At 37.5% G+C, this 27,530-nt stretch overlaps 2 protein-coding genes across 24 annotated transcripts in view; one reads left to right on the top strand and one right to left on the bottom strand.

Annotated features, from left to right (window-relative positions):
- CDC14B (cell division cycle 14B) overlaps positions 1-27,530 on the top strand; it is a 132,132-nt gene that overhangs the window by 58,810 nt on the left and 45,792 nt on the right. For 10 of the 23 annotated variants that reach the window (XM_027964219.3, XM_042243033.2, XM_042243031.2 and 7 more), the window contains 4 exons: positions 11,797-11,887; positions 12,434-12,509; positions 14,431-14,523; positions 27,291-27,367. In XM_027964219.3, coding sequence (XP_027820020.1) covers positions 11,797-11,887; positions 12,434-12,509; positions 14,431-14,523; positions 27,291-27,367 — 337 coding nt within the window. Of the gene's footprint in view, positions 1-9,917; positions 10,459-11,796; positions 11,888-12,433; positions 12,510-14,430; positions 14,524-27,290; positions 27,368-27,530 lie in introns of those variants that run through there. The other 13 variants (XM_060409065.1, XM_060409058.1, XM_060409057.1 and 10 more) reach the window with 2 other exon arrangements.
- Positions 3,428-4,471, bottom strand: LOC114112940 (S-phase kinase-associated protein 1-like). Its single transcript, XM_042243035.2, has one exon. The coding sequence runs from the start codon at positions 4,368-4,370 to the stop codon at positions 3,879-3,881; it is 492 nt and encodes a 163-aa protein (XP_042098969.1). The 5' UTR covers positions 4,371-4,471; the 3' UTR covers positions 3,428-3,878.

The raw sequence follows: 27,530 nt of genomic DNA on the forward strand, positions 1-27,530 counted from the left end.
CATTGGGAGCACAGAGTCTTAGCCACTGGACCACCAGGGAAGTCCCTAGCCAGGCTTTTTCTTCTTCGTCTTCTTCTTCTTCTTATTCTTCTTCTTTTTTGGTGTGTGGTGGCCTGTCATGTGATAAAGATAGAATTTCCTCTCTCCTTCCACCCTAGACAATGTTACTCTTGTTGTTCAGTCTCTAGTCCAGTCAGTCTCTTGCAACCCCATGGACTGCAGCACGCCAGGCTACCCTGTCCTTCACTATATCCTGGAGTTTGCTCAAACTCATGTCCATTGAATCAATAATGCCATCCAACCATCTCATCCTCTGTTGGCCCCTTCTTCTCCTGCCTTCAATCTTTCCCGAGATCAGGGTCTTTTCTAATGAGTCAGCTCTTCTCATCAGGTGGCCAAAGTATTGGAACTTTGGCTTCAGCATTAGTCCTTCCAGTGAATTTTCAGGGTTGATCCTTTAGGATTGACTGGTTTGATCTTCTTGCAGTCCAAGGGACTCTCAAAAGTCTTCTCAAGTTCTTTGATACTCAGCTTTCTTTATGATTCAACTCTCACATCTGTACATGACAACTGGAAAAAATCATAGTTTTGACTGTGGACCTTTGTCAGTAAAGTAGTATCCCTGCTTTTTAATATGCTGTCTAGGTTTGTCATAGCTTTTCTTCCAAGGCACAAGCATCTTTTAATTTTGTGGCTGTAGTCACAGTCTGCAGTGATTTTGAAGCCCAAGAAAATAAAACCTGTCATAGTTCCATTTTTTTCCCCATCTGTTTGCCATGATGTGATGGGACCGGAGGCCATGATCTTCATTTTTTGAATGTTGAGTTTAAAGCCAGCTTTTTCACTCTCCTCTTTCACTTTCATCAAGAGGCTCTTTAGTTCCTCTTCACTTTCTGGCCTTAGGATGGTATCATCTGCATATGTAAGGTTATTGATATTTCTCCTAGCATCCTGATTCCGGCTTGTGATTCATCTAGCATGATGTACTCTGCATTTTGTTGTTGTTGTTAAGTCGCTCAGTTGTGTCCAACACTTTGTGCCCCAATGAACTGCAGCACACCTGGCTTCCCTGTCCTTCAGTATCTCTCAGAGTTGGCTCAAACTCATGTCCATCGAGTTGGTGATGCCATCCAACCATCTCATCCTCTGTTGCCCACTTCTCCTCCTCCCCTCAGTCTTTCTTAGCATCAGGGTCTTTTCCAATGAGTCAGGTCTTCGAATCAGGTGGCCAAAGTTTAGGAGCTTCAGCACCAATCCTTCCAATGAATATTCAGGGCTGAATTCCTTTAGATTGACTGATTTGATCTCCTTGCAGTCCAAGGGACTCTCAAGAGTTTTCTCCGGCACCACAATTCAAAACCATCAGTTCTTCAGCCATCAGCCTTCATTATGGTCCAACTTTCACATCCATACATGACTACTGGAAAAACCATAGCTTTGACTATACGGACCTTTGTCAGCAAAGTGATGTCTTTGGTTTTTAATACGTTGTTTAGGTTTGTCATAGCTATTCCAAGGAGCAAGCATCTTTTAATTTCATGGCTGTAGACATCTTCTGCATTGATTTTGGAGCCCAAGAAAATGAAATCTGACACTGTTTCCACATTTTCCTCATCTTTTCCAAGAAGTGTTAGGACTGGATGCCATGACATTAGTGTTTTGAATGTTGAGTTTTAAGCCAGTTTTTTTCCACTCTCTTCTTTCACTTTCAAGAGGCTTTTTAGTTCTTCTTCTCTTTCTGTCATTAAAGTGGTATCTGCATATCTGAGGTTGTTGATATTTCTTCCAGTAATTTTGATTCCAGCTTTTGATTCATCCAGCCTGGCATTTTGCATGATATTCTCTGCATAGAAGTTAAATAAGCAGGGTGACAGTATACAGCCTTGACGTACTGCTTTCCCAATTTGGAACCAGTCCATTGTTCCATGTCCAGTTCTAACTGTTGCTTCTTGTCCTGCATACAGGTTTCTCAGGAGGCAGGTAAGGTAGTCTGGTATTCCCATCTCATTAAGAATATTCCACAGTTTGTTGTGATTCACACAGTCAAAGGCTTTAGCATAGTCAATAAAGCAGATGTTTCTTTGGAACTCTCTTGCTTTTTCAGTGATCCAATGGATGTTGCCTGTTTGATCTCTGGTTCCTCTGCCTTTTCTAAATGCAGCTTGTACATATGGATGTTCTCGGTTCAGGTACTGCTGAAGCCTAGCTTGCAGGATTTTGAGCATAATCTTGATGGCATGAGTGCAATTGTACGGTAATTTGAACATTCTTTGGTATTGCTTTTCTTTGGGATTGGAGTGAAAACTGACCTTTTCCAGTCCCCCTTTATGTTTGGCCACTGCTGAGTTTTCCAAATTTGCTGGCATAATGCGTGCAACACTTTAACAGCATCATCTTTTAGGATCTGAAATATCTCAGCTAGAATTCCATCACCTTCAATAGCTTTGTTCATAGTAATGCTTCCTAAGGCCCACTTGACTTCACACTCCAGGATATCTTGCTTTAGGTGAGTGACCACACCATTGTGGTTATCTGGGTCATTAAGACCTTTTTTGTAGAGTTCTGTGTATTCTTCCACCTTTTCATAATCTCTTCTGCTTCTATGAGGAGCTTGCCATTTTTGTCCTTTATTGTGCCTATCTTTGCATGAACTGTTCCCTTGGTATCTCCAGTTTCCTTGAGGAGATCTCTAGTCTTTCCCATCCTATTGTTTTCCTCTATTTCTTTGTATTGTTCACTTAAGAAGGCTTTCTTATCTCTCCTTGCTATTCTCTGGAACTCTGCATTCAGTTGAGAATATCTTTCCCTTTCTCCTTTGCCTTTTGCTTCTCTTCTTTTCTCAGCTATTTGTAAGCCCTCCTCAGACAACCACTTTGCCTTTTTGCATTTCTTTTTCTTGGGGATAGTTTTGGTCACTACCCCCTGTACAGTGTTACAAACCTCCATCCATAGTTCTTCAGGCACTCTGTCTACCAGATCTTATCCCTTGAATCTGTTCCATCACCTCCACTGTATAATCTTTTTTTTTTTTTTTTTTTTTAACCATTTACTACCTACTAGGTAACTTTATTGAAAGTATCTTGCATTCATGACGGATGCTTTCTGGGTTATGCCACACATCTTACCATTAAAGGTTAAATTATTTTCTACATGCAAGTAGTATGAATAGTTTTCCCCACATGGGATCACTGATTATAAAAAGATGACACATCATATATGCTATCTTTTTTAACTGAAAAGCTAGCGAACTATTCTATCTCCTCCCAAACCACAAACCGAGTAGTAACTGAGCCTTCAAAGCGGAGAGGATTAAAAATGCAAAAATAAGCCCTCAGATCCAACTAAGGAAGCCCTGCTACATACAGGCTAGTGAATACCAGGGGTACTTACTCCTCCAGGAAGATTAAAGACACTCTGATAACCCCACTCAAAGCATTTACCTCAAGTAGCCTTTATCCAGTTTCCAATTGAATAAAGATAATACATTGTTAAATTCTATTTCAGAAGGTTTTCTGCAAGTTGCTTTATTTACAACACCAACTTTAAAAGTCACTAAACTAAAATTAACTGGACAATAAACTAGGCAGAAATTGCTTTACAAAAAGGGAAAGCCCAAAATGCCACTTTCTATAGGGAACCCACAGTTAAATTTTATTCAGAGCAAAGAAAAGAAACTTTCAATCATCCTAGAAGAAACTGGGCCTTAAGTTTGGGAACTGTACTGAAACTACACATGCAATGAGGACAACATTCTGCTAATACAATTGACTTGCTGCTGCATTTGTTGACTGTTTTTCTAATATTAACAATTATAAACAAAGCAGTGCAACTAGTATTTGGAATAATCCTTACAGTGTTACAGCATTAGACATGAAATTTCACTTCTCCTCACACCACTGGTTCTCTTTGCGTACCTGGGCTTCCTCTTCTTCAGTAAAATCATTTTTGATATTGAATGTCTTTCGAATCTCCTCAGGAGTTTTGCCCTTGATCATATTAGCAACAGTCTTGCAGGTAACGTCAAGCAAACCTTTGATGTCTAAGTAGTTTGCTGCCAATATAAGCTCAAAGAGTGTCCCTTTGTCAACTTTCAGGAATTCTTGATCCCAAACAGGTATATCATCTGTTCGTTTTTCTTTGTTCTCATCATCCTCAGGAGGAGGAGGATCATCCTTGTGGTGGGTGCACCACTGAATGACCTTTTTTAATATTGCTGCATTAACATTTGGCAAGGGGACTGGATCATCATCTCCTTCATCATCCATTCCCAAATCTTCCAACATAGTCTTGATGGTCACAGACTGTTTTGCAATTTCAACATCAACTTCAAATATCTCTCCATCAGAACTCTGCAACTTAATTGAAGGCATGGTGTTAGGTCTCAAGGAGATGGCGGGCCGCAGGCTGAAGTGAGCAGGGCGACGTCGTCAATCAGCAAAACTGAAAAGCGGAGAACAAGGCCACTACAGCCTCCACTGTATAATCTTAAGGGATTTTATTTAGGTCATGCCTGAATGGCCTAGTGGTTTTCCTTTCTTCAATTTGAGCCTGAATTTTGCTGATGATCTGAGGCACAGTCAGCTCCAGGTATTGTTTTTGCTGACTGTATAAAGCTTCTCCGTCTTCAGCTGCAAAGACTGTAATCTATCTGATTTCGGTACTAACTATCTGGTGATGTCCATAAGTAGAGTCTGCTGGTGTTATTGAAAGAGAGTGTTTGCTATGACCAGTGTGTTCTCTTGGCAAAACTTTGTTAGAATTTGCCCTGCTTCATTCTGTACTCCAAGACGAAACTTGCCTATTATTCCAGGTATCTCTTGACTTCCTAGTTATGCATTCCAGTCCCCTGTGATGAAAAGGACATCTTTTCTTAGTGTTAGTTCTATGAGGTCTCCTAGGTCTTCATAGAGTTGTCCAGCTTCAGTTTCTTCAGCATTAGTGGTTGGGGCATAAACTCAGATTACTGTGACGTTGAATGGTTTGCATTGGAAATGAAAAGAGATCATTCTGTCATTTTTGAGATTGTAAACAAGTACTGCATTTTGGACTTTGTTTTATTGATTATGAGGGCTACTCCATTTCTTCTAAGGGATTATTGCCCAGAGTAGTACATATAATGGTCATCTGAATTAAATTTGCCCATCGTCATCCATTTTAGTTCACTGATTCCTAAAATCTCAGTGTTTACTCTTGCCATCTCCTGTATGACCACATTCAGTTTACCTTGATTCGTGAATCTAACAGTATGTAAAACCAATTGTCACTACAGCACGTGTTGAGCATTCTTACTTTTACCGTGGCTTCTCAGGTGGTACAGTGCTAAAGAATCTGCCTGCCAATGCAAGATACTTGGGTTTGATCCCTGGGTTGGGAAGATCGGCTGGAGTAGGAAATGGCAACCCACTCTGGTATTCTTGCCTGGAAAATTCCATGGACAGAGGAGACGGGCCACAGTCCATGGGGTCACAAAGAGTCAGACATGACTCAGTGACTGAGTGTACACACACTGTTACTATTGATCTTCAATGCTACCTGTGTCATAAGTGAAGTTTCTGTGTATATGGGGTCTGTTACTGAGCTTTGGAGAAGGCAATGGCACCCCACTCCAGTACTCTTGCCTGGAAAATCCTATGGATGGAGGAGCCTGGTAGGCTGCAGTCCTGGGGTCGCTGAGAGTTGGACACGACTGAACGACTTCCCTTTCACTTTCACTGAGCTCTTATATATGTGTATATAAGAGATCTAGTATATGTGTCAATTCCACATGCCTAAATTATTGCAAGTTTTAATATTTGGTAGGGCGAAGGCCCCTTTATGTTTGTTTTCAAATTGGTTTCAGTTCTTCTTGGCGCTATGGTCTTGTAGATTAATTTTAGGGTCAGCTTGTTAAATTTTGTGAAAAGTTCTTTGAGATTTTGATAAGAATGCATTTAGTTTGAATGAAATTACCATCTTTGTGACAGTGAATCTTCCCAATAAAAACCTGCTTTTATCTTTCCTATATTCATAAATGACTATGCACTTATATTTTTTATTAGTTATTACAAGTAGTACACAGAAAAACTTTTTCTAAAAACTCCTAATCATGTAAATCCAGAAAGTTTACAAACATTTATTTATTTATTCTAATAGTTTGTCTACAGATTCTTTTGTATCTTCTAGGCAGACAGTCATGTATAAATAAGTACAGTTTTGTTTCTTTCTAATTCTTCCCTCATTTCTTTTTATCTTGGCATCAGTGAGCACTTCCAGTTATTACATTATTAAACAGAAGTCATGGCAGTAGAAATTTTCATATTGGTTTTCATTTTAGGGAGATAGAAGTTAAGGCATGAACTGCGGTATTTCCCCAAGGTATCTGGAAGATAACCTTGATCAGTTTAAAAATATTCTCTTTTAGTCCCATTGTATAAAGTATTAATTTGGAATGAGTTGATTTTAATTACTTCTTCTGTGAGTTTCTTCCCTAATCTATTCATGATGTTGGACTTTTTAATGTTGAGCCACTGGTAAGATTAAATTTAATAGGCTATTGGCCTTTTGTATTTCTTTTCTTGTTTGTAGCCTTTATAGAATTTTATTTTCTATTGGGTTTTTATATTGTTTTACAGATTTTATCATTGTGATGATTATTATATATTTTCTGCAAGTTTCTGGGTTTTTTTTTTCTTTATGCCTTGAGTTTTGTGTCATGCTTAAAAGTCCCATTTAAATCATAAAATTAGTTGGTATAATTTTTGTAGTTATCTGACAGCTTTTAAAAATTTACTTCATTTGATCTTTGTTTTATATAATATGTCAGATTGGTACCTCGTTTTCTTTTCATACTTATAGACGTTTGTCCATTACTGAGTAAGGCCATCTTTGTGACTGATTTTTCTCATATACTAGGTTTTCACGTTTCTATGTTGCTGTGCTAAAATCTTACTGTTTTAAGTATTCTTGCTTTATATTTAAGGCAAGTCTCTGAGGCAGGAGTTTAAAACTTTCAGGCTTTAGGCAAAAAGCCTGTGTTAAGATCCTGATTCTGCTACTTTACAAGTTTGTGACTTTGCTCAGGTTCGTTATTTTGCTTCTTTAGGTTAGGTTTCCTTTCCTGAAAAATACTGATAGTAGTAGTAGCATTTACTTTATATTAATGAGCTTATTAATGTAATACCTGGCACTAAACTCTCAATAATTGTTAGTTGCCATTGTTTTATGAACATTTCTTCCTATGCTCCTCTTGGTTACTCCTCATCTCAAGGAACAAGGGACTAACGATAGATGAGAGTGATGGCTAGTAGCCTTCTCTGAAGGACAGTCACTGTTCAGGTGGAGGCTGTTCTTTGGCCTGTTCTTTCTTATTCCCAGGAGATGTGAATTTTCCCTTCTGCTTGTCTGACAGTGAGCTCACTGAGGGCAGACTTCACTACCCCATAGGGAAGACTTGCACTTCTCCAGTTCCTCTGCCAGGACTTGTAAAGTCAGTCTGGTTCCAGAGGGAAAACAGAATGAGTGGGAAGCTTATTGTGTTTAGAGTTCTTTTCATCATTTCTACTAAAAAGTAGATCCTGTGTTATCATTGCCACCAGACTACTACATACATTTCTCATTGGTTTAGAATATAACTCTCTCTATTTTATGATTAACTGGGCTTCTCTGGTAGCTCAGACAGTAAAGAATCTGCCTGCAATGCAGGAGACCTGGGTTTGATCCCTGGATTGGGAGGATCTCCTGAATGAGGGCATGGCTACCCAGTCCAGTATTCTTGCCTGGAGAATTCCATGGACTGAGGAGCCTGGTGGGCTACAGTCCAAGGGGTCGCAAAGAGTCAGACATGACTGAGCGACTAACACTTTTCATCCCAACAGCTAGTTGTTATGTAGGAAATTGTTGTTAATGTAACAAATACTTATTAAAGGAAGAGGTAGTAAACTAGAGACCCATATGCTATATCAGAACTGTAGACAAATTTGGCACAAGGATGGATTTTGAATGTTCTTGTCAATATTTAAAAACCATGAGATTTCACATACTTCTACTGTATCTTTTCTGTCAAAGAAGCAGGAGTGGTAACTGTGTGAGAGAGTGTAGGGCAAGAAAGTTTACCACTTCAGTACTTCAGTTTTGTTTTTGACTGCAAACACATTAAAGGGAGGACACATGGGTTTACAATAGGATAGTAAGTTTAATCATGAACTTTTAATCAAAATGTTTTAAAGAGACCTATTTTCCAGCTCCAGTTTTCTAATAAATAGCTCTCATCCCAGCACTCTGGCCTCTATTGTAGTTTATCACAATATGACTCTAGGATAACAATTTAAGAATATCTTGTGCACAGGTAATTGGACATGAGAAAATCAGTGATTCTTCCTCACCCTGTAATATATAAAATATTTCCTTTGGGAACTGAATTTCAGGTTTGGATTTGGAGGGGGAAATCTCTCCCCATTTCTGTGTAGCTCCTTCCAGTTTTATTTGGGTTTGTTAAAAGAAACTGGATTTCAAGAGATGGTAGCACTAACCAGTTCTGTTGTTCAGAAGTGTGCAAAGGACATTTTCTAGATTGTCTTATACTGTGTTTACTGAATACTTTGTGTCTTAATGAAGTCAGCTTTGGAAGAACACTTTCAGCCGGCAACTTTACTTTTCAAAAGCTTTATAATTTTGAATAGGTAATATGTGCTACAAAATTCAAAAGTTACAAAAATGAATAAATCTTTCTTACCATAACTTCCCTAATTACAGATAGTTTCCCCCTATAAAGACAAACACCAGGGTTTTTTTGTGTTTCCTTCCAGAGATATGCAAGATTTCATATATAATCATATACATATGTGTTTTAAATATGTACCTATAAATCATTCAGCCTGTAAACACCTGTAAAGATGTCCATCTTGGCAATCTTGCCAGTGTTCAATTTTCATCCTTGGAAATTTCTGCCAAATTGCCTTTTGTTGCCCTTCATGGAGGTTGTCACAGTTTGCATTCTTACCCATAGACTATGAGAGTGCCTGTTTCCCCACCTCACCAACACAGTGCTTATCAAACTCCTTCCATTTTTGCCAGTCCGAAGGAAAAGTAGTACCATATAGTTTAAATTTTATTTTTATTATTTCTCCCTAAGGTAAAATTGAAGTTGGGTGTGTTCTTGAAAATATTTTTCTAGTTTATGTCATAAATTTGTATTTATTGCCATGAAGACTATTTTTTAAATGTTTACCAGTTTAACAGATTCTCATAGCTTATAGATGTTTTCATTTAGAAATATATTCTTCATTAAAAAATAATTCAGTGTTTTGTTTTTTACACTTAAAAACATCTGGTCTGTCTGGAAGTTTAGAATAAGGTTAGGAGATAATGCAGGTTTACTTTTGAGGCAAAAATGTATATTTTGTGATATATAACGTGTATATTCTATTGAGATGACAAGTAAGAGTGTAATTCTTGGGAAACAGTAGTTACTGTATTGCTGGTTCGTCTTAAGGGAGAGTCATTGCAAACATTTTTCACGGATTATTAAAGTAACTCTTTTCTGTAGGGATCCTAGAATACAGAAGGAAGTAAAAATCCCCCATAATCCCACTACCATATCATATATAACAAAATTAGGACCGTATTCATACTGCAACTTACTTTTGTTTTCACTGGAGACTAACATAGGTTTAGAAAATTCTTAAATTGTCGTTTAGCATCGCGTCAGAATTCCTGTTTTTCAACCATCCAGATACTTTTCTGAGGAGAAATCTAAGGCCTTTAAAGGAATGAATGACCTCTGCTTTAGGCGTACCTTTAAATTTTGAACCTTTAAAAGGAGACACCAGCACTCAGGCGAGCCACTCAGCGAGTCTCCACCCCAGAGCGGAGGGAGCTCCAAGCCCGCGGGGTTTGTCGAGGCTCAGACGTCTCCGTGCGGCCTGGCTGTAGCGTCCCCTGGTGGCGGCGGCGAGGACGGCTGAGCACAAGGTTGGGGGTCGGATCGACTGCCAAGCCCTTCTCTTCCGAGAAATCCTTTTAATCGGTTTGGGAGCCGCTTTCTTAACCAGGCCCGTGTTTGCCTCTGTGACCTTCTGCTGCACCTCCGGACTTTGAGTAGAGACTTGCGGCGCTGGAGGGGTCTGCTCTGCAGATGACCGACCGCCGAGTGGCCCCGAGGCGGGGCGAAACTCAGCCCGGGCGGCTGGGGCTGGTTTCCGCACCCGTCCCTCACCACCCCGTCTGGGGCGTTTGTGAAGTTTTGAACTTCCGGGGTTGGTTCTCCTGAGCTTCTGGTGGGGTGGCCGGCCGAGGGGCGTCGCTGTGCCGAGTGTTTGGGCGCGGCCCTTTAAACTTTTTTGCTTTTTAAACTTCGGGGGTGTGGTCGCGGCCCTCCTCTCCCCGGCCGCCCAGTACTTCCCTCTGCCCCGCCTTCCAGATGCTGTGGAGTCATGAGCCGGGAGGGTGCAGGGACCCCTTTGGTGGCCGAGGTGATCAGAGGTGAGTGCGGAGGGTGCGCCTCTGGGACACCCCCTATTTAGAGGGCATCGGGCAGTGCCCAGGGGTCGAGGAGCCCCCATTGCTGCTCAAGACGCGCCTTTAAACTTTGGAACCAGAGCCGAGGCTGTCTCATGGGCGTGGGTGGCCTCCCGGGACTCCTAGTGCTCAGACGTGGTCCTGCTTTGGGGGTGAATTCGCATTGACGTGTGCACTTGGGACCCTTGTGTCCTTACACCATGGCTCGTAGGCTCTCCACCTCGGAGCAAAATCCCTGGTCGCTGTGCATGGGGATCAAGGGTCATTTGTGGTTGAAAAGGAGTAAGCGCCGTCATCTGTTTGAGTGTTTGTGGTTGCTAGAAGTTTTAGTTGACGCATTCACAAGAAAAATATAGCAATTGGGTGCACTGAATTGTAGGCAAAAATTGCTTAAATTACTGTTTGGGAAAGGGATGCCAGCTGGCGTCTGTTGTTTCTTACTATTTTAAGGGTTGTACTTGATTTTGCCATAATTTGAATGTAAGTAGTCTGCTAGCACTACTATTAGTATTACTACTACTAGTTATTGCGGCATACTGCTTCCCCAAGGATTTTGGGGCAACTCTTTTTGGGGTGGGGTGGGAAAGGAAGGGTGGAGCCTCCTAGCATTACTCTGTTAACACTCTTGCTAAACCTCATAGCAGCCTAACTTCATTTATGCAATGCAGGTTCATCTCTTACTTATCATACAGAAAACTTTCATTGCCTCTGTTATAATGGTAATTTGTCTGATTGTAAAAATCACTGCAGATGTAGTGGTTCCAGATCAAAAAAAAGTGACCCCTAAGAACACTGGATAACCAGGATTTGTTTTGTGTTCTGTAGCCGTAAAGATTAATTTTGAAGCAATTTTGAGAGCGTTGTCTTTCTGCTTAAAACATAGCTTCTTATTGAAATAACTTTTTAGGATGTCTTGAAAATATAGCGAAAACATAGGGAGAATCATCAAGGCTGGTGGTCTAGCCATGAAATGCCTGCTGCCTTGCTGAAATTTTTAAATCTAGAATAGCTAATGTTTTGCAATGAGAGGTTCATCCAAAAATTGAGTTGTATCACTATGTGAAAAGTCGCTTACAGCTCTTGAAACTAATATTTGAAGGCAACTTCTCCTTTTTAAAAATTGCTTATTTATTATTACCCACCAAAATAGAACATTTTGAAGTTACCCACTGATACCCTTACCATAGGTAAAACATGCATGGAAAAGAAATTTTTTTACTTCATCTGAAAAGAGTTGCATCATGATATATGAAACGTTTTTAATAATGTGAAGGAAGGAACATTACAATTTTTCCATTTCAGATCGCCTTTGTTTTGCCATTCTCTTCAGCAGACCAAAGAGTTCATCAAATGTACATTATTTCAGCATAGATAATGAACTTGAATATGAAAAGTAAGTATTGCTTTTTAAAAGATTGTTAGTAACTTTCATTTATTTTGAAAAATCTGAAGGTATGTTTATAAAACTGGAACACTGCAAATCTGTTGATTGTTAGTTGCAGCATGATGATTTTAATCCTTGGTAATAAAATAGATCCTTAGGAGGGGAAAAATAAAAAAGTGAAAGAATTCTCCTAAGTTTAACAATTTACATTTGAAATTATAATAGTTTACAGTATAATGAGATATAAACTAGTATACTAAGTTAGATGATGTTGCCAGTGGAAAAATGTGTGGAAAAATAGCCTTTTTTATTCAGAAAGTATTTTTATGTATTATTTGAGGTTAAATTTAAAGGTGTTGTAGCGCTTTTCGTGTTTTTTAATAGTCATCTTTTACCAAGAGTATTTCTTCTATTAGTCAATAACGTTTACGTTATATGACCTATAATAATTTGGTGTATACTTTCTTGCTTTGTTTTGGTCTCGTAGCTACAAAATGCAGTTATATTCAGAGCACCTGGAACATGCATACACATTTTTGTGTTTCATTTTTGCAGCTTCTACGCAGATTTTGGGCCACTCAATCTAGCAATGGTTTACAGATACTGCTGCAAGATAAATAAGAAATTAAAGGTAAAGTACTTTTTACTGAGGTTTCATGTAAGTAATCATTATTAGCCTGATCTTGTAGGGAGGAGGGGGAATCTATTTTTAAAAAGGCAATGCCATGTTTTTCACTACAGTGGTGTTTGGGACATACATGTGGTTTATTGTTTTATGAAGTCATAGTATATCTATTTGTTTTTCTAGAGTTTTGATGGAATGGTTTAAGTTTGGGTCATTTGATTCTGATTTGGATTGGTGATGTTTAGGTACTTGAAAAGCCAAAGTGGAAGTTGCTAATAAAGTGAATCTCTTATTGTCGGAGCTAATAGAACTGAAACTTAACAAGAGAAGCTTTCCTTCCTTTGGTCTTTGTTCTGTCTCCCTTCACTGTGATAGGGAATGTTAGGGGACTAAGAGAAATCAGGTCATCTGTTATTATACCTTGAAATCAGTTATTATACCGTGAATCTCTCATGGTATTTTACTACTTGTGACTCTTGACCCTTTACACATATGATTAAGGGGCAGGGAAACAGGAGCAAACAGCATATATTTAAGATTCTATCACTAAATTATAAGAGCATGTTACTGTTGGTTTGAACTTAGACCTTATTCATTTATTTTTTTAAAAACTTTGAATTATTAGTTTTATAAAATAAAAAGTTTATATACTGCTATCAGTTCCAAGAGTCACTATAAATTCTCAAGTAGAGATACTGGATTTAGGGTTGGGTACTCTTTAAAAACAAGTTTATTCAGTTGATGATTTATTAGACTACTACACAGAAATAAAACTCATTGTCAACTAAAAATTATATTACATGAAAATTAATTAGTGAGTAAGGCAGGTGTTTTCTCCCTTGAACATCAGACTTAAAATTACACATCAGAAATACTTGGCCATCTAAGGACTTTTATACTTTGGGTCAGTGAAGATTATATTCATCCTTTTTTCAAAATTAAAAAATCATTAATATTTACTAGAACAACTTGTAGAGTATTGACCATCTAACCTGATTGAAACTTTGATTCCTGTTCAATTAATAGTGATAAAAATGTGTTGAGAATTTATAGTAAGAGTGTCTTATGCTTAGATTGCTTGAGGGCTGATTGGGTTGTTGTTTTTTTTTAAATCAACTTGGATCTCTTACTCTGTGTAAACAACTAAAGGAAAATTCATCATGTACACATTCATTGAAATACTCAAACACTGGCTCACAGAAGTGAAGGAATACTGCACTTATTCAGCTGAATATGTCCTATTTCTTACCCTTAATTGAAACATTTCAACTCAAGTTAGTGAAGTACATGTAAGGAAGTATTAACAAATCATGTTGTTCCTTTGATTTTACTTTCTATATCCTTTTTATTTTTAACTTAATCAAGAACAGAACATCCTAGCAACACCCCAGGAACAGCCCGTTTAGGCTCTCCTGGTTATCTCTGTACCACCCTCCTCACTCCACTCCTCCCTACCCCATTCACTATCCTGATTTCTAACAGAATGAATTATTTTACCTATTTTTGTACCCTTTTCTTTTAATTTAAAGGTTTCAGGAATAGATTTTTGAAAAAAAATCAGACAATAGGGAAAGGAAAGACGATCTCTTTCACTGCCTTTTCCAGCTTTTATGTGTTCTTTCAGAGATAGTCTATACTTACAAAGTGCATCTGTTTGTATCTCCTCCTTTTAAAAACATTGAAGTGTGGTTGATTTATGATATATTAGTTTCAGGTGTTTCCTCCCCCACTCTTTAATTGTATATTTGTTCTATTCCAAGAGTATGTCTTTTATGGGAATGTACATGGTATTTTTGAGTATCAATTTAAAAAGTCTTTCTGAATGCTTCAACATTGTGAGATCCCGAATTTATTTTAATCACAAAATAAAGTTTTTGAAAACTTGAAATTAGAAAGGAAATACTAGCAACTGTTTATCTTTATGCAGTCCATTACAATGATGAGGAAGAAAATTATACATTTTACTGGCCCTGATCAGAGAAAACAAGCAAATGCTGCTTTCCTTGTTGGATGTTATATGGTAAGTATTTAACTACTTTTCTAATATATAGTGAAATCATGTACAACAGTGGTACTTGTAGTTGGCGTTTTGATATTACTTTTTTCTAAGACATCTTGATTTCTTGCCAGAAAGAGCATCTTTGGCTTTATAAAAATTGACCAAGTGGGAAAGAAAGTCTATGGAGAGGGTAAGGGGTATATGGGAGATATCCATAACTTCTACTCAAGTTTTGCTGTTCTGAACCTGAAACTGCCTTTTAAAAAGTCTATTTTAAAAAAAAAGATCAACTACTGTGAATACCTTTTTAAGTGTTATGGCACTGAAGTTTAGAAAATAATGACCCAAAGCTATGTTTCTATTAAGTCATGATACATGTAGTAAAGTTATGAAAATAGAGTCAGGATTTCGCTTGATTTTTAAAAACAAAACCAAAATACAGAAAAAGTGTATCACATGTGGTTAGAGTTCTTTATAATCTGAGCACAGGCAGTATTTCCCCCACTGAGGTGTGATTCTGAACATCTCAAAGCATATAGCAGGAGGACACGGCATGTCAATATTCTAGGAGAATGGGTAACATACTGTGTAGATGATACACAGCATTGAGTGGGTGGGCTGTTTAGGTCCTTGGAAGACTATTTTGGAATAGCCAGTATTTCATAACTTATGAGTTTCATTTATTTGTAAATATCATGGAAAGTATTTGGTTATTTAGAGTCAGGTTTTGTTTAGTGCTTTCATTCATCTCTAGGAGTACCTAAGTGACAGATTTTCCTAAATAAGCCAAGAGGTCCTTCTGGAGTGGTGGTCTTCATGTTTTTGGCGGTGTGGAACCTAGCTGCCCTACTAAATGGGGAAAAATATCAAGTACTTATTCTAGATTAAAAAAGAGGGTTGGTGCTGGAGTTCTGGAGGTAAGTTGTTTCTTCCCCCAGGATGCTTCTGTCATGCTTTCACTTAAAACTATTTTTCTGACGTGTAGTTTGAAAATTTGGGATTTACAGTAATTAGACCGAAAAGTTCACGGTACTTGTTGAAATTGCACCTCAAAATAGTTGGATAGTTTTCTTTTCTATGTTTATGGTATATCATTAACAACAATGACTAAGGCCTTTTGGGGGTTTGAGTTTATTTATGTTCACAAAAGTAATCAGGAGAAGCGATTCTGAGATAACTTAAGTTTTATTATCATCTCTGAATGTATGAAACACAGGTTGTAGATTATGTTTCTTAAAATTTGTTTTTTTTTTTTAAGCTTACCCAGATAAGGACTTATAATTTTTGGCTTTTGTCATCTTTCCTGATGTTTATGGTACTTAGCAGCAAAACTCCGGAGGGGGCAGTGCTGGTAGGGGGCTTTGCAGGATCCCAAGAGAAAGAGAATGAAGAAGGTAGCTGTTTTAAGTGGGGTATTTGGTCCCATTACTTGGCTAATCACTGGGGAGAGGAACACCTCTCTCCACAGATTAAACTGTGATAACTTTCCAGGAAAAAGGACACAGCCAGAATTCTTGGTGTTCATAAGTATTAAAGGGAACCCTGAAGAAATGGCTTTTAGTGTAACAGTAAAAGTCTTTCTTGCCCAGGAAAAAAATCTGGAATGGCTGAAGTTGTTTCATTTAAGAGAATGTTCTCCTGAGCAGAACACACAGCACTCTCCAGGGCTACTTCGGGGTCAGCCAGTCGTCTCTCTCTGGTCAGATGAGATGATCTCTAAAATGGTGGGATCTTGAGTAGCCAGATATGGTAACTTCATCCCTTAGAGGGTAGCTGTGGGTATGGTGGGAACCAAGGGTTGTCTTGGAAATAAAACACTTCATAATTGTATAAATAAGAAATCTTTTTAGATTATTTGCTGCTTTTTTTTTTTTTTTAGCTAGTGAAAAAACTAGCTATGGATCAATACCCATTGGCCTATTGATTGAAAATGTGTTGGCATACTGGTTCCCAGTTTGGTGTTAGCCTTTTGACTTTGTTTATGGTTGTATTTTGGCATGTAGAAGTTTATTTTTCTACAGCTAATATGTTTTAGATTTAGAAGTCCATCCAGGGTTTTACACTCCCAGGTTAGCACTGATTTAACTGGTTGGGAAAATGCCAGGTAAACAATTACACTTGAGTTCATTCCTCTGTTCAGTTAGAAGCCAGCTTGGCAGGAGGTTTATGGCTCTTGGCTGTAGCAAATGGCTTTGTAGCCATGACTGGCTGGCTCAAGTAGGAGATTGGGGCTATAATGATGCTAGGTGGGGAAACAGGAGAAAAACTTCTAAGAAAAGGAGATTTATTAATAGTAGCAAAGGAGTGTCAAGACATAAGTGTGGATACCCCAAGTAAATAAGTAAGTAAGTGGTATAGGTTTGATCTGATTGAAGACTATGGAGTTCTCCGATTAAAGATTTATAGAGATGAGTGAGAATTCCTTAAAAATTGACCTTCAGGGAACCCTCCTACACTGTTGGTGGGAATGCAAACTAGTACAGCCACTATGGAGAACAGTGTGGAGATTCCTTAAAAAATTGCAAATAGAACTGCCTTATGACCCAGCAATCCCACTGCTGGGCATACACACCGAGGAAACCAGAATTGAAAGAGACACATGTACCCCAATGTTCATTGCAGCACTGTTTATAATAGCCAGGACATGGAAACAACCTAGATGTCCATCAGCAGATGAATGGATAAGAAAGCTGTGGTACATATACACAATGGAGTATTACTCAGCCGTTAAAAAGAATTCATTTGAATCAGTTCTGATGAGATGGATGAAACTGGAGCCGATTATACAGAATGAAGTAAGCCAGAAAGAAAAACACCAATACAGTATACTAACACATATATATGGAATTTAGAAAGATGGCAATGACGACCCTGTATGCAAGACAGCAAAAAAGACACAGCTGTGTATAACGGACTTTTGGACTCAGAGGGAGAGGGAGAGGGTGGGATGATTTGGGAGAATGGCATTCTAACATGTATACTATCATGTAAGAATCAAATCGCCAGTCTATGTCTGATGCAGGATACAGCATGCTTGGGGCTGGTGCATGGGGATGACCCAGAGAGATGTTATGAGGAGGGAGGTGGGAGGGGGTTCATGTTTGGGAACGCATGTAGGAATTAAAGATTTTAAAATTAAAAAAATAAAAAATTTTAAAAAAATTGACCTTCCAGTCTGATGACCTTTTCTGAAGTTGTTTGAGGAATTTTGGAGATAATAAGGCTTTTTAATGACTGACTTAGAGGGTGGTGTAGTAATATTCACACAAAAGCAAAAAGTCTGGAGGAAGTATAGTCAGGAAGAAGTATTCCAAATGGACTGATTCTGTTTAAAAGGACTGACAGTCTTTTTATTAAACTCTGGGCCTCTGAAAGGAACCATTCTCCTTTCATCCTATGCAAAAGGACCTAATAGAGGGTATGGAGAGAGTGAAAGGATAAAGTTAGTAATTCTGTTTATTTTTTTTTTACCCTAACAACAGAAGCAGTTAGGCTTTACAAATACTTAAAATACTCAAATACTTAAAATAGGATTGACATGTCTGTACTTATATTTAGTCCTTTTGTCAGATGGTCGGGCACCATGTGTGGTGTAAGAAATAAGAAGAGCGGCTTGACTTTTCACTGTGTTTCTAACTATTAAGTTCATGTGGCCTGGTAAATGGATTTGCCAGTTATCTGAAATATTAGAGTCTTGGATAACAAATTAGGGTAAAACTAAAAATCTTTCTGTATCAGTCACAATAAAAGAGTTGAGGGACATAAAAGATAGCTGAGTTTTGTGTGGTTTTTTTTTGTTTTTTTTTTTGAGAAAAGGATAATTTAATAATCATAGCATTTTACAGAATGATAAGTTTGCTGCCCTGTTGCGATAAGTCAGTGGCTGTTTCCTAGCCCAATTTTGGGGTGGTGGTACTTTAACCTGTCATTTCAAGTAAGGATGAAATTCTAAGTGGAGAAGTAAATGCTTTTCCAAACAAATTCACTTTTGTGAGAGCATTTCGAAAATAAAAGTTTGAAACTTTGTCATTTTGTTATAAAAAATGTGTACAAATCCCATGTTCGGACCCTTGAGAAACTTAGAAAAATTTCTTTTAAAAGATACTTTTATCTTTATAAAAGCAGTGTATGTTCACCAGTATAATTTTATCACATGACTTTTTTTAGTCAGTGATCTGTTCTTTCATTTCAGTACATGTTGCATCATCTGTACACCCAGATTATATTTGTATTTCTCAATTAATCCAAAATGTCTACACCAGTATCTAATTCAGGACCATATATTGCATATGGTTGTTGTGTACTTAAATCTCTCTCATACATGGTCCTTTTTAACTAACATTGATTTGTTTGTTTTTTAAGAAACCAGACCTAGTTTCTTGTAGAAAGTTCCACCTTTTGAATTTCTCTGGTTTCTTCTTCGTGTTTTGTTGTTGTTGTTGTTCTTTTTCTTTTATTTGTGGTATTTTTTAAACTTGTTTCTCCATTATTTGTATTTCTTGAGAACTGAAAGTTGTATCAATAGGTTTGCATTAGTAGTATATGTTATATCAATCAGAAACATAGAATACCTACATTACCATTAGTGATGCTGCGGCCACTGGATTAAATGCTAACCATCCAATCTCTTCAGTATATTGTTTTGTCCTTATGATTTAAACATTCTGTGTGGGTTGATTTTGGAACTGTTTGTATATTCAGTTCCCTATCAACCATGCATCTTGGTGTTTTAAACAATCAAATATGCTTGATTGAATCAATCATTTTATTAGGGTATCAGTATAACATTTTTCTAATTATTCATTCTTCTTTCACTTATTAGCTGGCTTACTTTTATGGGAATTAAGCTTTCCCTCATTCAGTTGGGACTCTTTGGTTACCCTGAAACCAATTTTCTTACCAAGAAGGCAGAATGAATAGCCAGATCCCTTTAATAACCAGTTTTTGAAGTAAAGTATTACACTAATAGCCACAAAACAAAATTTTAAAACCAGCTTTAACAATATTTCAATAGATACTTAACTCATTTGCTAAATATTTGAAAAATGTGCAGCACTATTCTAGCATCTGTTGATTGGCATTTAGGAAATTGGAAATTTACTAGCCAAATGTACATCATTGCTGAACAGGATTAAAAAACTAGTGTAATCAATCCTGCACTTGCATTTACACATCATGGTAAATGATATATAATGATATATTAAAGGGATTTGATTGTTGTTGTTCAGTCACTAAATTGTGTCCAACTCTGTCACCCCATCCATGGACTACAGCACTCTAGGCTTCCCTGTTCTTCACCAACTCTGAGTCTGCTCAAACTCATGTCTGTTGAGTTGGTGATGCCATCTAACTCACCTTCTGTCTCCCCTTCTCCTGCCCTCAATCTTTCCCAGCATCAGAGTCTTTTCCAGTGAGTCAGCTCTTCGCATCAGGTGGCCAAAGGATTGGAGCTTCAGCTTCAGTACGAGTCCTCCATTGAATATTCAGGGTTGGTTTCCTTTAGGATTGACTGGCTTGATCTCCTTGCTGTCCAAGGGACTCTCAAGAGTCTTCTCCAGCACAGCAGTTCAAAAACATCAATTCTTTAGTGCTTGGCCTTCTTATGGTCCAACTGTCACATCTGTCTGTAGGTGACTACTGAAAAAAACCATAGGTTTGACTATACAGACGTTTGTCAGCAAAGTGATTCTCTGCTTTTTAATACGCTGTTTGTCATAGCTTTTCTTCCAAGGAGCAAGTGTCTTTTAATATCATGGCTGCAGTCAGCATCTGCAGTGATTTTGGAACCCAGAAAAACAAAGTTTGTCACTGTTTCCATTTTTTCCCCCATTTTGGATGCCATGATCTTACTTTTTTGAATGTTGAATTTTAAGCCAGCTGTTTCATTCTCCTCTTTCACCTACATCAAGAGGCTCTTTAGGGATTTGATGGTTAGCACCTAATCCAGTGGCCATTTTTTGCACCAGTAGTGGTAATTTAGGCAGTCTCTTTTCTGATGTGATACAACATATACTAATGCACAAGCCTATTGATACAACTTCCAGTTCACAAGAAATACAAAGAATGGAGAAACAAATTTTAAAGACTATCTTTTTCAGTTACCACAGCCATTAATATCAAGAATTGAAATAGCTGAACTTGCACCTAGGCTTTTAAATCAAGATTTTAAAAAATTAAAGCTTATCAGTCACATTAAAATTTATTAATATTTTAGTGAACACAGTTTTTAACATAATTACAATATATAGTGATTCATTTTAGAAATGTCACCTTTTCTATTTAGTTTCTTACATGTATACTTTATAATAATAGTGGTATATTATTACACTGGAAGGAATAAACGTTAATTTCTAGTTGCAAACAGCTGTTTGGAAGAGGCCATTGTAAAGGGTTTAGGGATTTCATTTCAGAAGTTGAAGGATTTAGGTTCAAATTGAGCTAGCTTTTAATTTCAGTCTGATAGACTATCTGGCACAAATTAAGCATGTCCTAAATGTAATTTTCTGTCTTTTTTTGGTCCTACCTACCATTATTACACCTTAAATCTGCTTTTTATATTAAAAAACAAAAATGATACCATTGTATTTTACTGGTTATCAGCTTTGGTTATATCTTACTGTCTCAACATTTATATTTTCATGCACATATATACTACTTAGCTCTTCCATAGGCTCCATGTACTTTTGAGAACTTGCCTGGGAAATGAACCATTGTTTCTAACATTTTCTGTGGTTAAAGCATCCTGAGTGTAAAATAAATGACACAAGCAAACTGTTGGTACATAATTTGCAAGTTTGCCCTCTTGCAATGTTTAATAGATTACTTTGTAGAGCTAATTATGATAACATACAGATTCCCTGTTCAAAATGTCACTGTCTATTATTATATTTTTGTTTTAAGCAATTTTTAAGCCTACAGAATGGTTTACTTGTAAACATTTATACCAAAAATTGTGATACTGATGAAATTCTAGGAATATATTAATTCAGCCATCTGTGAGTAGAATCCTAAATTTCATTGAATTTGAGATTGCTTCAACAGTTGTAATAAGAGCTCAGGGGCTTAATTTGTTATTTAATGATGATCTTTTGAACCTGTCATCCATTTTTTCTTAATGATTTAATTATTTTGGACTCAGAAACTCAATGCTGGGTTAAGGTGGCTGCAAGGTGAAGGGATTAAATGAGAATTTAAAATAAGGTGAGCTGAGGGGAAAGTCTCTGAAAGCGCTGTGTGTGAATTCAGCTCAACAAACAGCAGTCTAGACAGGGTAACAGAGACTGGAAGACAGAACCGGATGGGTCTGCCGAAGTGTTCGTAAACACCTATCTCTGGGCAAGCACCCTTCCTGGGTATCTGTGAAAGGCAGGGCAAACAGCAGCCACGCAGAGGGGGTGTGAGGTGCACCAGAGCCACAGAAGGGGGCCAGCGTGGCCCTGTGGTGGAGGAAGCTGGCTGTTGTCACCATCGCTCATCACAGCTCTACTTCCCTTTTCACCTTGCTGAGCCTAACTGATATTTCCGCTCTCTGTGAGACTTGCTAGCGGCTAGCATTTATGGTGTTTGCAAATCTGTGAGGCTTCTGTGCAATTTTGGACCCCATTCTTGTTCTAGTACTTGTTTTACACAGTTTCTTATCTATAAATAAGGATTAAGAGTATGATCCAGGGTGAGCAGTTAACACCAGGGGTTAAAAAGTAATAGCTTGCCAGCTTTAGGTAACCCACAGAGTATTTATAGTGTGTAGTTTGTTTTTGCTGATGTTTAAAATTTAGGTGTTTTTATTTTAAAAATTTGGGATTTTTGCTTTGTCTCAAAAAAAGTCCCTGCTACTCACATAGAATATATCCATTTACCCTTATAGCCAAGGCAAATTCCTACATATTTGTTAGTTGACTGGCCATGGTAGAGATGTGTTTGCTACGCCAAAGTTCCAGTTTCCTTTTATCTAAATTGAACATCATTACACCAACCTACTGTACATACAAATAAAAGTAATTTGAGAAGTTAAAACTATTGAAATGTAAGGCCATCCCATTTTTTCTTTTTAGAGTGATTTGGGATTTTCTTTTTTTAACTAGTATTTGTTAACTAGCAGGAACTGTGACAGTTATTTACTTTTTTAAAACACATAAATTGCTTGTTGCAGATAACCTTTTCCTTGTTCAACTTTTTTAGTCAGCAGTTGAATCTTTAAACCTGTTTCCAGTTTGCATTGATTTATGAAAATTGTATGTTAATCCGGATAGTGATTTTTTTAAAAAAGATCATCAAGTTCTTGGCATTGGAATGACTGTGTCATCTGGCTGATGTGGAAATAATTAAATACAAGAAACGTTGTGACATTTCTCCGTGAGAAATAATTGAAAATAGTTTACTGGTTTATTGGGCTGCCACATTTGTTGTTGGAATTTAAATACCCTTTGTTATGATTAACTCAGACTTGGTTTTTTAAACTCTGCCAAGGGCTTCTCTAAGTATATATATGTAAGGCTTCTCTAAACTTAAAAATGTTCTGTGGGAAAATAGAAATGAGAAGTACCTGTCTAAACAACTGTGCTTTATTATTTGAGACCTGAACTGTCAGAATTAAAACTATAAATGATCTTTTTCTTTCAGTCCACTAATTTATCCATTGCTACTTGAGCCTCTCCCAGTATTGAAACGTAGATCAGCAATCCAAAATCAGAAGTTTTCAGAGAGGCTGGTTTAGGTAGATGGTAATTTTTTAAATGGGGGCAGTGAAAGTCGTAGAAATGGCTACAGTATTGTTCAGCAAAAAATAAAACAAACCAAAAAACCCCCACAGTATACAAAACCATGCTTTTCATGTATCATGAAAAGCACTACTGACTTCCTAAGTATTTTCTACCCCAATATTTTATTTTTCCGGTGAGATTGCCTTTTGCTCCTTCAGAGACATTGCTTACCCTGGAGAGAGAGAACAAGTTTTCTTTACTTACGTTTCCTAAGCCGTGGGGCTTCTTTACCATTACATTTCTGTATTTGCCACGTTAAAAAAAAAATTTAGCCACTTTCAACAAACTGAAATGATCAGTTGGTAATAGTTTATTGCATTACTTACTGTATTATCTCTTGGGTACTGTACAGACTATGCCAACACTTAGTGACTTAAAATAACAACTGATCTTCTCTCTAACGGTTCCTGTGGGGAATATATTTGAAAGTGGCTAACTTGGGTGTGTCTGCTTCTGGAGTCAGCTGGGCTGTAGTCATCTGAAGGCATGACTGGAGTTAGAGAGGATCCACTGCTTAGATGACCCGGTTTACATGCCCAGCAACTAGCACTGGTTATTGCCAAAGGTCCTCAGATCCTTGCCGTGTGGGCTGCCCTCACAAATAACAGCTTGATTTGCTTCGCATGAGGAGTCCTAAAGAAAGCACGGTAAAAGCCACATTCTTATGATCTAGCCTCAGAAGTCACATTCTACCGTTAAATCCATCTGAGCCCCCAGGGAAGCCGGCCACTGTTTACAGAGTGGTGGCCTGTTCATTAAGGGTGAAAATATCAGGAGATGAATATTGTTGGGAATACAGTGATGCATCGTAAAATTGGATTGATTTAGAGTTTACTAATTTGAGAATTTAGGTTAATATAGGAGCCATTTTAAGGATTCTTCTCAAGAACAAATTAATGATAATTTTATTTGGGAAGGGCTTTTGACTAGGGAAGTGGGTATAGAATTAAGAATTATAGATTGTTAGAAAACATTTCTTTGATTGTTACATGTTTAGTCCTCTGGAGCTGCTATAACAAAATACCAGAGACTGGGGAGGCTTATAAATAACAGAAGTTTCTTTCTTACAGTTTTGGAGGCTGAGAGTCCAAGATAGGGCTGACAGCATAGTCCAATGAGTGCTCTTATATGGTGGAAAGGCCTAGGGGTCTCTCTGAAGTCCCTTTTATAAGACACTAATCCCATTCTTGAGGGCTTCACTCGACCATCTCAAAGGCCACATCTAATACTACTATCACTTTTGGGAAGTTAGGTTTTAAACATGAATTTTATTTTTTTTTATTTTTTTATTTTTTTTTAATTTTATTTTTTTATTTTTTAAATTTTAAAATCTTTAATTCTTACATGCATTCCCAAACATGAACCCCCCTCCCACCTCCCTCCCCATAACATCTTTCTGGGTCATCCCCATGCACCAGCCCCAAGCATGCTGCATCCCGCGTCAGACACAGACTGGCGATTCAATTCACATGATAGTATACATAAACATGAATTTTAGATAGGACACAAACATTCAGATGATAGCATTATGTAACAAACTTACTCTGAATCTGTAAATTTTCTTCAGCTGATCTCGTTGTACCTAAAGTCTGTGTTTAAAAATTTCATCACTAGCAGTTTACGTTTTTTATTCCCATAGGAAAAAATGTTACATTGTTTTTGGGTTCCTTGAACTGAATTTGCATTCACAATTATTTAATGTATTAGAGGCTGTTTTTGTTTTGAAAGTTAGAAGGAAATAATACCATTGCAATTTTAGTAACCAAAGAAACCAAGGAACTACTGTTTTGAGTTGGAGGAATTATCTTTAACCAGTGCTTAAGGAGAATTTTGTATAATTTGAGAGAAGGTTGTATTAGAAATGTATATATATGCAAATACATAAGTGAATCAAATCTTATTCTTACCCTCACTGACCCCCCAAAAAAGATTTAAAAGACTTTTTTTCTTAAAGTAATATATTAGATAAATATAAAATGTTGAATGTGATTATAGATGATTTTGATTAATTAATTCATGGTAGTTTACAACCTTCTATGAGTCAGTATTGCTGTTCTTGAAGATTTGTCTGAAACTTGATAAGAAAGCATTCCTTTGTTTTTGGGATTGATTGTTCTTTGTGGGTTTACATGCTGCTATAGATAAATACGTGTTAGAAGATTCTGTGTAGTTGATCATAGTTCTGTATTATTTTTAGAGTAAATGGGGTAAAATCATTTTTAGAAACAGGATAGACATTTCCATTTATGAGTCTTAAAACAAAATTGATAAAATGCCATCTGGAACCTGACTAGTTTTAAGATACATCCTTCTCTAAGTTTCAGAGATTCTTGCTGGATTTTTTATTTTTATAATTATTCTTAATCCAGTGATGTTTTTATGTTTATACCAATGTGTTTTATCAATTATTTTAAAGTTTCCTAACTATTATAAGTGAATTTAAGTTCAGCAAATTAAGCATCAAATCAGAGTCCTTACATGATTTATGCATGTGGAGTTACAGTGTAACGTAAGACTTGGATTCTCACTTCAGAACGTTCACAATTTGGTAGAAGAAACAGCTCATTTATATAAATCTAAGTAATGGAGATTTTAAAAATTTGTAGTTAGATCCTTTTGTGATTTATTTTTACTAGTCCAAATTCAAAGTGTATTTTACCCCAGAGTAGGCTTTAGAATTGAATTGAACTTGGGTGATAAAATGTTTGCCACATCTGATGCTTGTGGCCTCTCTCACCCCTTGTCTCTGTATATGGGTGGAAAATGCCCTGCTGGAAGATTCTGAGTTGGAAAAAGACGTGCCTTTGGATAGAATGAGGGTCAGAAGTCCTAGGCAAGTTTACCTGGGGCTGTGGTGTGTCTTATTTAAAGGGATACCAGTGGAGCAGGTGAGGAAGAGGAGGAGAGAATAAGGCTAGTAAAATACTTCTGTAGTACTGGAAATGAGGAAAGGCATGGAGCAACAGCTATAAACTGAGAGAAAAGGACTGCAGACCTGAAATCATATATATGGTCCATAAACGTCAGGGCAGAAAACCAGATACTTTAGAAATGCAAAGAGGTCCATCGACTGTGGCCCTCAAATGCTAAAAAATCTACTTGAAGTATTCTACCAGTTGAAAACGGAAGCATGAGGTAGCTCTGAAGATAAAAGAAGCAAATGACGACAATAGTAAACAAATGAAGTTTCGTAGGAAACCTGTACAATATCGTAAGTTGTTAAATCTAAATGGATGGAGTTAATCAGCATCTTTGTTCCTCTCATCCGCCTCGCAGTCCCAGTCCCAATCCATCCTCTACTGCCACCACCCACATACTTCTTTAATATCGTTTGAGTATTTTAGAAGGGAGGTGAGGTAAAAGCGTGTGCTTAGTCTAACATTTTGATTTATAAAATCTGTTCTTAAAATGCTACTTCTGGGCTTCCCTGATGGCTCAGTGGTGAAGAATCCACTTGCCCATGCAGGAGACATGGGTTCAACCCGTGATCCAGGAAGATCCCAAATGCCACGGAGCCAGTAAACCTGTGTGCCACAACTATTGAGTCTGTGCGCTCGGGCCTGGGAGCCACAAATACTGAGTCCACATGCTGCAAATAGTGAAGCCCACGTACCCTGGAGCCCATGCCCCACAACAAGAGAGGTCACCGCAACAAGAAGCCCACACAATGCAACTAGAGAGTAGCTCCCAGTCTTCAGAACTAGAAAAAAGCCCGAGCTCAGCAGTGAAGACCCAGCATAGCCAAAAAATTAAAAAAAATTTTTTAATGCTATACTTCTCACCACAAAAGGTTGTAAAAAGTTGTTGGTTAGGGCTCTTATTGCAAGCAACAGAAACCAGCTATGCCAGCAGATCTGAACAAAAGAGAAATTCACTGAGAGGATACTGAGTGACTCGTAGGATCCTTGGGAAAGCTAGAGAACCAGGCTCAGCTGATAGGCTAAAAATTGTACAAAACTTAGTTCTCAGTGACAGTACTATATCTTTATTTAGAAGTAAATTGCCTTTTTCTTCTCTCTTCAAATGTAGGTTATATATTTGGGGAAAACTCCAGAAGACGCATATAGAATATTAATGTTTGGAGATGCAGCCTATATTCCTTTCAGGTAAATATAAGAACATTATGGTAGATTCATTTAATCAGGCCCTTGCCAGAAATACTGTGGTATGGTTGTTTCTGAAGAAAGAAAACCTGATAATCATTTTGGGGTGGATGCAAATAACAGCATAGGTCTAGGCTGAGTAACAGTGACGCTACTGATGTTCTGT

The sequence above is a fragment of the Ovis aries genome, chromosome 2, assembly GCF_016772045.2.
Source record: "Ovis aries strain OAR_USU_Benz2616 breed Rambouillet chromosome 2, ARS-UI_Ramb_v3.0, whole genome shotgun sequence".
NCBI classification, from domain to species: domain Eukaryota; kingdom Metazoa; phylum Chordata; class Mammalia; order Artiodactyla; family Bovidae; genus Ovis; species Ovis aries.

What these genes read in the sequence shown, in the direction of transcription:
- LOC114112940 (XM_042243035.2), bottom strand. Translation starts at nt 4,370, where the DNA reads ATGCCTTCAATTAAGTTGCAGAGTTCTGATGGAGAGATATTTGAAGTT.